Source organism: Protomyctophum parallelum, assembly GCF_964188405.1.
Source record: "Protomyctophum parallelum genome assembly, chromosome: 2".
Classification (NCBI taxonomy): Eukaryota; Metazoa; Chordata; class Actinopteri; order Myctophiformes; family Myctophidae; genus Protomyctophum; species Protomyctophum parallelum.
Window position 1 is genome coordinate 15,213,615 of NC_139699.1, and position 12,201 is coordinate 15,225,815.

Below are 12,201 nucleotides of genomic sequence, written 5' to 3' on the forward strand. Positions count from 1 at the left end.
CGAAGTTTAATTCTACCGATGAGGGCGGATTCCGCCAATGCTTTTCAATGGGAACAGAGAGGTTTTTTTTTTTTTTTTTTTTTTTGCAGAAATCCGCAAATTGCAACAAACTGCTCTGTTCCACTTGAAAAGCATCATCAGAATTTGCCAGCATAGGTAACATTCCAGTTCCGTGTAACCACACCCTAGCAGGACATATCAATTCAGTAAACAATTTAAATACATTAAAAGGTTTAAACACCTATCCCTTTAATAGAAAACACCAATTCAGTACACAATAGCAAAAAACACAATATAAAAGCACTTTTGAATACAATTAAAGGAGTAAACAAGGAGTAAAAGTAAATAAATCTCAATATAAGGTACTGTAGCAGCAAACAGAAAGATATACCTGTATAGCTGTGATTTAAAATAACTGAGAGTTGTTGTAGCAAACTGGGACTGCTGAGAGTTTGTTGCATAGTCTGTGAACACTGCTTCTCCACGTTTAGTTCTGATTCTAGGGACTTAAAGCAGACCTGTCCCAGTTTAGTTCTGATTCTAGGGACTTAAAGCAGACCTGTCCCAGTTTAGTTCTGATTCTAGGGACTTAAAGCAGACCTGTCCCAGTTTAGTTCTGATTCTAGGGACTTAAAGCAGACCTGTCCCAGTTTAGTTCTGATTCTAGGGACTTAAAGCAGACCTGTCCCAGTTTAGTTCTGATTCTAGGGACTTAAAGCAGACCTGTCCCAGTTTAGTTCTGATTCTAGGGACTTAAAGCAGACCTGTCCAAGTTTAGTTCTGATGCTAGGGACTTAAAGCAGACCTGACCCAGTTTAGTTCTGATTCTAGGGACTTAAAGCAGACCTGACCCAGTTTAGTTCTGATTCTAGGGACTTAAAGCAGACCTGTCCCAGTTTAGTTCTGATTCTAGGGACTTAAAGCAGACCTGACCCAGTTTAGTTCTGATTCTAGGGACTTAAAGCAGACCTGTCCAAGTTTAGTTCTGATTCTAGGGACTTAAAGCAGACCTGACCCAGTTTAGTTCTGATTCTAGGGACTTAAAGCAGACCTGGCCCAGTTTAGTTCTGATTCTAGGGACTTAAAGCAGACCTGTCCCAGTTTAGTTCTGATTCTAGGGACTTAAAGCAGACCTGTCCCAGTTTAGTTCTGATTCTAGGGACTTAAAGCAGACCTGACCAAGATGACCTGAGAGGCCCGGATGGTTCATGATACGTATTTAGGCCCTAAACCATTTCATGCTTTATAAACCCAATACACCAATTATTTGACATACATGGAGCCGGTGTCCATATCTAAGAGCTGCTGGAGTGATATTATGCTCCACTCTCTTGATATAAGTACGTTCTTGAGCGGCAGCATTCTGAATCAACTGCAGCCCTCGTCCAAGACGTTCAGATCTGTACTGTTATCTACCCACAGGCCTGACTACAATCAATGTGTACCCAGTCCCCAACCAGCTGACACACATGGACCTATCACGGTGAGTGCTGTCATTGTTTTTACTGTGTTCTAAAAACATGTTCTTAATCATCATCATCATCATTTTTCGACCGCGGTCGAGATCGTGGATTTTACAATGCCATGCCAGACTTCCCGGTCCTTCATTGCCATCCCCAGTTCCTGCTTTACTGATGCCTGTGTCCCCATAGCGATGACATCATGTGTCCCTATAGCGATGACATCATGTGTCCCTATAGCGATGACATCATGTGTCCCTATAGCGATGACATCATGTGTCCCTATAGCGATGACATCAGGGAACGACAGTTTTCTACCTCTGGTCTGCTTTGAGGCAGGACTCCAGAGAAGAAGGGAAGATATAACCTCATTGTCAGCTCTGTAGCAGTGGCCGGCAAACTGTGTTCTTCTGGATCGGACTAGTGAAGAAACACGGGGAAGGTTGCCGTATATTAGATTAGTCAATGGGTGGCTCTTCCAAGACAGATTTTTTTTTTTTTTTTTTTTTAAGATATTTTTTTGCGGCTTACGCCTTTATTGATTTTTTAAGGGATAGAAAGTAGGCTGATAGGAAACGGGAGAGAGATGGGGGGATGACATGCGGTAAAGGCCGTGTCGGGTCCGGGAGTCGAACCCGCGGCACACCGCGACTGGATCACCAGTCCGGTGCCCAGACCGTTACGCTACGGCCTGGGCCTTCCAAGACAGATTTTGCGCTCTCATTAGAAGGCGGGTGTAAGTGCCATCCAAACGTTTCTCTTGTTTCTTTGTCTCGGAGCCATAGAGTAGAATCGGCTCAACGGTCGTCCTAAATATTTTTACTTTTAACATCTTACTAAGCTGGAATGACCAGATCTTATGCATGTCATTGCAGGCTGACCAGGCCATACCCTTCAAAGTTTGAATAATCATACTGGGTTAATCATACTGGGTTTATACTATGCTTGGCATATTGAAAGGGGTATTAAAAGGGGATGCAAACAACACAGTGTGGTTAATGTGTTCTTATGTCAAGAATCAATCAAGGGTGCTTATTTCACTCACTCACACAAGCAACGTTTCAAGCAGTGAAATGTTAGTGTGGCGTGTTCCACAAGACTGTGCTAACAACAATTCAATATGCGAGGCACAATGAATGGTGAGCAGGTTATTGTTGAGAAATAAATCTTGACAGGGGTTTTTTTTATCACCCGGAAGGGGTTTATTTGTCTACATGATGATGATTGATGATTGTTTCTTTATTTCCGTGTCCTGCACACAATGTGCCCAACCCTCATGGGTTTATAAGACACCATTTCACAATTGCATTTACAGCATGTTTACATTACGTAATTCACGCATTTACAGCATGTTTACATTACATAATTCATTATATTACAACTCAGATTTATACAAAGTACTTTCCCAAGCTTGACAAATACAATCTGCCACAACAAAAGTCCCTTTGGCAAAGCATATCTCCATTTTTACATAGTCATTTAAATCTAGGAAATCCCCACAGATATAAGACATCTTATTAAACAAAATATCCCTTAAGTCGTCATATTTAGAGCAGTAAAACAAAAAGTTAACTTCGTTTTCAATTTCATTGGCCTGCTCACCATTCATTATCCCACTTATTACACGCCAACTTACAGTAATAAAACAATAATGTACACAAAATGTACTTTTCACGCACACTGCCAGTAGGCCAAGGAAGAACCTCCATTCCAAATATGTCTGCCTCATGGTGGCGCTATACCGCATGGCACTTTACATTTTGACATACTGTAACTCTTGAACGGTAGCTCATAGCATACGATCCCAAATCTTCCCCCGATTCCTTCGGCCATGATGCAAAGTAGAGAGTTATCCACGCCTTTATCTCATCGCGGCTCGATTATTGCAATGCGCTATATGTAGGCATGGACCAGTCCACCCTCAGACGTCTGCAGCTTGTCCAAAATGCCGCCGCGCGCCTACTCACTGGTACGATGAGGCGTGATCATATCACTCCCGTTCTTGCCTCCCTCCACTGGCTTCCCGTTAAATTTAGAATTGATTTTAAGATTCTATTATTTGTTTTTAAATCCCTAAACGGTTTGGCCCCCCTGTATTTATCGGCACTCATGGTCCCTTACACCCCATCCAGGGCCCTGAGGTCAGCTGACCAGCGGCTCCTGACTGTGCCCAATTCCAATTACAGGTCCAGAGGTGACTGTGCCTTTTCGGTGGCCGGCCCCAAACTCTGGAACTGTCTGCCCCTTCATATTAAGTCTGCTCCCTCCTTAGAGGCCTTTAAGTCTTTACTCAAAACCCATTTCTTCTCCCTGGCTTTCAATGTTTGACCTAATTAACCTGTGTACTTTTTGTGTTGCTTTGATTTTGTTTTACTATGTTACTTGTGTCATGTTTCCTGTACAGCACTTTGGTTGGCTTTCTGGTCTTTGAAAATGTGCTCTATAAATAAAATTTGATTTGATTTGATTTGAAAGTAGCAAACCCACACACCCATTTCTGCCTAACCTGCCTACTTTGTGTGCGTGCGTGCGTGCGTGCATGCGTGTGCGTGCATGTGTGCGTGTGCGTGTGCGTGTGCGTGTGCGTGTGTGTGTGTGTGTGTGTGTGTGTGTTGTGACAGGAACCAATTGGAGTACCTTCCGGACTGGGTGTGCGACAGCAGGAAGGTGGAGGTGCTCGACGTCACACACAACCTCCTGTCTGAAATACCTTCCAGGTCAGTGACTCAAATCTAAGTCCACTTCTCAAGTTCAAAATCATGTAATTGGGTCAAACATACACATAATTATAGATTATGACGGCTTGTAAGGTCATTTCACAGCCGACAGCAAACATTTTGGCAATGTCTACAAAGTTTATTAATGTATAATAATAGTTGAGGCCACAGAGAGACGTTGTCATATGTGACTGTTACTTAAAGCAATAGTTCTCAAATTGGGGTCCAGGGACGCCTATCAATGCTTGTCTGTAGACACACACACACACAGCAATTTTACAATGTTATTGAAATTGGTGAAAATTGGGACAGCCAATAGACAGACAGACAGTACTTTGTGCTAGTAGCTATGAAGAAGTATGAGGCATGCAATGGTCACTTGGTACGCTCATTAGACTAAGCTCATTAGACTAATTGCTCTGTAATTACCCTGCTGGCCTAGGATCTGTGAAATACACTTTGTAATATTCTATCTCTGTAATGAACAAATAGACAAAACATGGGGTACTGAATGGGATACTGATTTTTACACCAACATAAACACACAGCTGAGCTGACATATCATCTACATCAGGGGGGGGGGGGGGAGATTCAGCACACAAACGACTTCTGCAACATGCATTTGATGTCGGACACCCACAGATGTCGATGCTAGCCCCTCCTATATACATCTTTTTGTCCTTCACTCGTGTCACATTTGCCATTGACAATGAGAGGAGAATTTACGTCATATGTGTCTGAACAAATCAGATTTTTGTGGCAACACAAACATTAAATGCCATTGACAATGAAAGGAGAATTTACGTCATATGTGGACGAGCAAATTGGCTTTTCTACAATTTACAATTTACAATTTAGGCATTTAGCAGACGCTCTTAATCCAGAGCGACTTACATTTAAGCAAGAACAAAAGCATGGGAATACATCACATAAAAGCATTTATCATGAAACATGCGTAAGCTAAGAAAGTAACAGTGGAATATCTATATAATGAAACTATACACTATACATATAAACTATACATATTTACTACTATGCTATACATATGTACTATGGCGTGCTATGACTATATACAATACAATTATAGTGCTGTCTACATAACATGCTATAAGTCTGTGTCAAATGCTATCTAAGCCAACAGAATAATAAGATAATGCTATCTAAGGGGTTAGGGTAAGTGCTATGGGCCATGATGGAGTCTGAACAGGTGGGTTTTCAGGCTACGGCGGAAGATTGGGAGTGATGCTGCAGTTCTGACTGCAATGGGAAGTGCATTCCACAGTTTTGGAGCCAGAAGGGAGAAGAGTTTGGGACGTGTGGAGCGTTGTCCCGGCGTTTTTAGTGAGGGTACTTCCAGTTTCCCTGCGTTGGCTGATCTGAGTGCGCGGGAGGGTTTGTAGGGTTCAATCATACTTGCAAGATATGGGGGAGCCATACCTTTGGTTGCTTTGAATGCCAGCATCAGAGTTTTGTATTCTGTGCTAAACACAGTGCAACTGTTTTAATTCAGCTCGGGGCATATGTATATATAACATACTGTAAATTCAGTTGTTGTCATCTTACATGATCATGGTGAAAAGATGAGTTTTTTTAAACATGTAGACCAGCCCAGGCCGAAACCCAAGGTTTCTGGGACTGTTCCAGTAGCGAGGCACAGTCACGCCTTTGGGAACATTATGTATATCTATGGAGGATGACAGGACTAATATAGGTCACTGTATGATTGATGGATGCTGAACACTGAACAGCCTGGTCTTGGTGTCATTGTGTGTGTGGTATCTATAGACTGCTGAACAGCCTGGTCTTGGTGTCATTGTGTGTGTGGTATCTATAGACTGCTGAACAGCCTGGTCTTGGTGTCATTGTGTGTGTGGTATCTATAGACTGCTGAACAGCCTGGTCTTGGTGTCATTGTGTGTGTGGTATCTATAGACTGCTGAACAGCCTGAGCGTCAGGAAGCTGCTGGTGGGGAACAATCAGCTGCAGAACGTCCCTGACCTGATGGACCACGTCCCTCTGGAAGCTCTGGACCTCCAGCACAACAACATCACCCAGCTCCCTGACAGCCTCTTCTACAAGGCCTTAAAGTTAGTCTCTCTCTCTCTGTCAGCTCCCTGACAGCCTCTTCTACAAGGCCTTAAAGTTAGTCTCTCTCTCTCTGTCAGCTCCCTGACAGCCTCTTCTACAAGGCCTTAAAGTTAGTCTCTCTCTCTCTGTGTCAGCTCCCTGACAGCCTCTTCTACAAGGCCTTAAAGTTAGTCTCTCTCTGTCTCCATATCTGTCTTCCTCTGAATGTAAAATCCTCAGTGTCATTTAACACCCATTTTGACCTGAGATCGGATTCTAAAAATGGCTTCTAAATCCTGACAGTTATCTGAAAAAGCTATGTTTCTATGTCAGTCGTTCTTCGATTTTTCAAAAATAGCAGACCTACAAGCTCGTAGGTCATAGCTAAAGCATAACATAATGCGTGTCTCTTTTCAATGTGAATAACCCAGAGGAATGGCATCTGTCAACAGGTGTGTGGGTGTAAGGATGTCTTATTCAGTTCACTATATATACAGTACAATGTCTTTATGCAGTCCATTGATGTAGTACAAAACCCATTGAGAAGGAGCTATAATGATTTTGGCTATATTATATGGGGTTATTAACTTATTATATATGGGGCTATTATATGGGGTTATTGTCTAATAGGGTCAGGGTGTGTCCCATTGATTCAGTCCAGACAGTAATCTGAGACTTTAGATACCTCCCTTTTAACTGTACGGTAAATCACAGACCACCCATTACTACTTAAAGTGCTCTAATGCACTTTGATATCTGTTTGACACTGACCACTTTGAGCCATGTGGGAGTTTTGGGAAGAGTTCCCTACATTCCTAGAGTTTCCTACAGTATTGGGAATGATGTTTTTTTGTTAAAAAGGTTAAAGCTCTATTACAGCACATGTGTTTGTTCAGTAACAGAGGTCTCTCTTCAGTAAACAGAAAATACATTTCCAGGTGGATTACCAGGCAAGTACATACAATCGGTAGAGAGAACCCCACAAAGATAATTGACCAGCTTCAAAGTCATAGTGTTCCAATTCTGTCTGCTGGGTTTTTGTCTCACCACTTTCAATTTCACTTGTTTATCCTGAGTCCTGTAGGCCTATGTGTTATATTATCTCTCCTGACTGGATGAAATTGGTATCCCCACCCCGAAATTTTGTTTTCAAACAAATCTTTGATAAAAGTTTGATAAAAAAAAAATCTGGAGTGACGGGGAGACCTAATTTACGGAACAAAGCAATCGGAATTTCTACAATTTTTATTAACATATGAGCAGAGCCATCAGCACAAACCTCAAGCAACATTCCACTGTACAACTAATTTACGACTGGAGGTGTATTTACGTATATATATGTTGATGTGAAACCGTGTGTGTGCGTGCGTGTGTGTGTGTGTGTGTGTGTGTGTGTGTGCGTGCGTGCGTGCGAATGCGTGCACGCTTGTCTCTGTCTCTCCCGTCTCCTAGTTTAAAATACCTAAACATATCAGCCAATGCCCTGGAGACTCTCCCTCCCAGCAGCCAATCAGAGGAAAGCCTCAGCACACTCCAGGAACTGTACCTGACGGGGAACAAGCTGAACGAGAACTGTGGTGTTGTGCTGGTGGGACACCAGAACCTACGAGTTCTGCACGTTGCCTACAACCACCTGCTGTCCTTTCCTGCTAGGTGACGTAAACCTTTTAATGTCAAGGACCAGAGATTAAAATAGGGTTCATTTTGCATCCCAAAACGCAGTTTATAGTTAAGGGACGCAATAAAACAATGACCTCTGCATCCACGGGATGCACTACTGTACTGTACTGTTTTTTATTCTAGTTTATTTTGCTAGCTTTACTTATAATAATAATTTCTTCTTCTGTTTTCTACATGAATATAACCACATTATAACCATATCAAATGAAATTGTAGTTAAATGCTGCAATTTGCAATGCAAAATATGACTCCTGACGTCATTGAAGTGGGACTCATAAAATGTCCCTGGACTCATCTAAAAGACCATCCCTGCATCCCGGGACTTATTACATTGAAAACCTATTTACATCACTGAGGACACTGTGAAGTTGGCCGACTGGCAAAATATTTTTAATGACTTCAGCAATTATTTTACAACTTTTTGTTTAGGCAAATCTTCCTAAGCAAAAAGTTGCTGTTTGAAGGGTTAGGGTGGTCCCCAGTTAAAATATGATTATTTTGGAGGGTCGTGGCCTGACACGTTTGAGAACCACTGAAATACAGTACTTACTTACGTACTTTTTTCTATTATTTTCTACACAGTAAGCTAAGCAAACTGGAGCTTCTGGAAGAGTTAAACCTAAGTGGCAACAAGCTGAAGAGCATCCCCTCCACGGTGTCCAGCTGTAAGAGACTGCACACCCTCATAGCACACTCCAACCACATCACTGTCTTCCCCGAGATCCTCAACCTGCCCGAGATCAAGGTCAGACGTTGTTTTTTTTTCTTAACCCATTTAAACCTGAGTTAAAAACATTCACTTTGAAAGAATATATATTCAAAGATTTGCGCCACATTTTTACAATTTAAAAGAAATAGCAGACCTACAATCTCGTAGCGCGCCACTCGGTGTCGCACTATGAGCTTGTAGATCTGCTATTTTTCAATAGCTAAATTATAACATAATGTTTAAAACACCAAAAGGGGTTCCCGCCCAGAATGGGTCCACTTAAACCCCGTTTATGAAAGTGTCGCATGCAAATGGTGAAAAATAGTGAGAGTTGCCAATATCTACAAGCTTATACAACATGCCCACATCACAATGCCTTGTGAGCTTGTAGATCTTTCTATGAAGGGAATAATGTGCTGTTCAGTGAATTCGTGGGGTGACACTCAGAGTCAGATCTGGTGACATCACCAGTGATTGTCGCAAGAAGTTACTTGAAAGATACTGTAGTCCTGTGTGTCGTGTATGTGTTTGTTTTTGCGTGTGTCTGCAGCTCGTAGACCTGAGCTGTAACGAGCTGACAGAGATCCTGCTGCCCGACTCTCTGCCAGCCTCCCTTCAGGAGCTGGACCTGACGGCCAACAGCAGCCTGGTCCTGGAGCACAAGACCCTCAATGTGTTCAGGTGAGCCCTAGCCCTCCTGTGTGATTTCTGGTCTAGAGCGGTGGTTCTCAACGTTTTTGGCCGGGGACCCCCGGAGATGCTTTGGCAGTGTCTCTGGACCCCCGCCCCCTCCCGACCCCCAATATAAATTGACTGCTTACAATAACCTTAATAATAGAGACAATACACCATAAATAAATACTGAAACCAGATAATCATTAGGGAAGGTGTATATGTTTACTATAATTATGTAAACTCTTCATTTCCATTTTCCAGCCATTCAGTCATTTTTCTTTTGGAAAATAATTTGGGGACCCCCCAAAATAATGTGGCAACCCCCAGAGGTGTCGCGACCCACGGGTTGAGAACCCCTGGTCTAGAGGGGCGGGTGGCGGCGAAAACACGGCGGTTGATCCTATTGGTTCACCAAATATATTTAATATAGGAAATATAAGAGAAAATGATAGGCTATTTGACCCATAAAAATTGTTTCGTGACCAATTCACTCTTCTTTCTTTCCTTCTTTCTCATGTTTTCAGTCACATCACCACTCTGAAGCTGGACCAGAAGTCAGCCACCACGACGGGGGAATCCGTGGCCACGCCCACCCTGTGGGAACACGGTTACACTGAAATGAGTGGTCAAAGAAACAAGTGAGCAATCAGCAATGGAAACCATATTTTACACTGTCTTGGTTTCTTCATTTTTGTGACGAAACCAATTTCTATCTGAAAACATTTTAGGTATAGAAATTAGCAACGTAGTAACAAACATGCTTCACATGCCCTCTCACTGCTGCAGTGATTTATTTAATTTTACTGTGTAGACAGTAAATTATATGGAGGCGAGATATCTGTAGCCTATCTGAGCTAACGCCAGCTAGCCTACCAGTTAGCGTTAGCTTTTGTTATTATCACACAGCTTTGTTGAATGCTCGATTCTGATTGGTCACTCACTGAATATAGCAGTCTGTTATTTTTCTATTATGACCACTGAACTCAATAACAGACCGCTGTAATAATCATCAAAGGCTCAGAGCACCTGACTCATATCAATCTGTATTGCTTGACAATGCACAAAATATTTATTCTTGTTTGATTATTGGACGTACCTGGTATAAATTAATGGAAATTAATGGAGTACTTTAATTAACGTAAACGATGAAATCGATAAAATAGATTTTTGTTACTTTTGGGTCCATTTATTCATCTCTTTATTAAGCAGGCATGTAATAAGCTGTGTAATAACCTTCAGGGTGATAAAGTTCCCCCTGCTTCTCGTTGTGGTCTAAAATCACAATAATGACCAGATCGATCCCTGTTGATTATCCCTCACATAATCATGCCCGCATCGCCGTTAGTAATACAAACCTTTCTGAGGGTGAATGAGAACATTGCATCCCATGTCCTTCTGGTGGATTTTGACTGGCTGTCAGTGTTTCTATCGTTCATAGAATCGTTCTGAAAGTGATCCAAGCGGTTTCGTTTGATGACTTATCGTTGACGCTACAGTTGTGGTGTGGACTCTGCCATCCACTTCAGTTAGAACGAGTTTTAAAATGACATATATATATAGTTATCGTTATTGCGCTTATTTTGGGGCAGGAACCCCTTTTGGTATTTGTTATGCTTTAGCTGTTGAAAAATAGCAGATCTACAAGCTCATAGCGCGCCACCGAGTGGCGCGCTACGAGCTAGTAGATCTGCTATTTTTGAAAGATCGAAGAACGACTGACATAGAAACATAGCTTTTTCAGAAAACTGTCAGGATGTAGAAGACATTTTTAGAATCTGATCTCAGGTCAAAATGGGTTAATAGTTGTACAGTCCCAGAGTGGATGTGTTCTTTTCCAGTGAATGAATTCCCTGATAGAAGTTGGCATCTTTCATCCATCTGTGGGTCTTGTTTGTTTGAGAGTATACACAGAGTGGTGTAGTCCAATACTTCCTGTGCATCTAATCGCTATTAAACAGCTTGTAGTGCATCATTAATGAGACAGCCTGGCTCCTGGCCACCCGGTGGGGCGCCCACGCAGCAGAGTGTCTTGTATCAGCATTCACCCCATACTGTTTCTATAAGCATGCTGAAGAATGCATGAGCTTTATTACCTCTCTGTCTGCGTGAGGGATTTGTGTCATTTGTATGCATGTGGTGGTGGAAGAAGTACTTTTACTTTTATTTAGGTAGTTAACCCATTCAGGCCTGACGTTGAAATTTTAAAAAAAAAGTTTTCTAAATCATGACAATTTTCGGAAAGATTTGAGGCACAATTTAACGATTTTTCAAAAATAGCAGACCTACAAGTTCATAGCACGCCACCGAGATGCGCTCTATGAACTTGTAGGTCTGCTATTTTTCAATAGCTAAATTATAACAATGTTTAAAACACCAAAAGGCGTTCCGACCAAAATGGTTTAAAGCATTATTACGTCCTGGACAGGGTTCTCCGGACGTAAAAACAAACAACGTTAAGCCAATACATTTGATGACCGGTGAAGAGTCTCTATTGAGTCTCCTCCCAGAGAGTCCGGCAGTCATCAAATTATTGACTCGGTAATGCAACAAAAGCATATGGATTCAAGGCTTCATGTGGTGTGTAATAGATAGAAAATACTTTTATATAATGTTTTTTTTGCAGAACTACTTCTTTAAGTGGTAAAAGTACGTATGTTTTGTATGAATAATCTAAATCCCCAAAGTCACTTGTAAGTTGTAACTAAAGCTGTCAAATAATTGTAAAAAGTACAATATTTGCCTCTGAGTTGTTCATTTATGTGTTAACCCATTTTGCGCGGGAACCCCTTTTGGTCTTAGCATTATGTTATGCTTTAGCTATTGAAAAATAGCAGATCTACAAGCTCATAGCTACGAGCTTGTAGGTCTGCTATTTTTGAAAAATCAAAGAAT

General features: G+C 41.8%; 1 protein-coding gene across 1 annotated transcript in view; it reads left to right on the plus strand.

Annotated features, from left to right (window-relative positions):
• The window catches only part of phlpp2 (PH domain and leucine rich repeat protein phosphatase 2), a 64,647-nt gene that overhangs the window by 45,425 nt on the left and 7,021 nt on the right, over positions 1–12,201 (plus strand). The window contains exons 10-16 of the mRNA XM_083758418.1: positions 1,423–1,483; positions 4,082–4,177; positions 6,110–6,265; positions 7,698–7,898; positions 8,508–8,670; positions 9,185–9,315; positions 9,834–9,947. Of these exons, the coding sequence (XP_083614544.1) occupies positions 1,423–1,483; positions 4,082–4,177; positions 6,110–6,265; positions 7,698–7,898; positions 8,508–8,670; positions 9,185–9,315; positions 9,834–9,947 (922 nt within the window). The remainder of the gene's footprint in view (positions 1–1,422; positions 1,484–4,081; positions 4,178–6,109; positions 6,266–7,697; positions 7,899–8,507; positions 8,671–9,184; positions 9,316–9,833; positions 9,948–12,201) is intronic.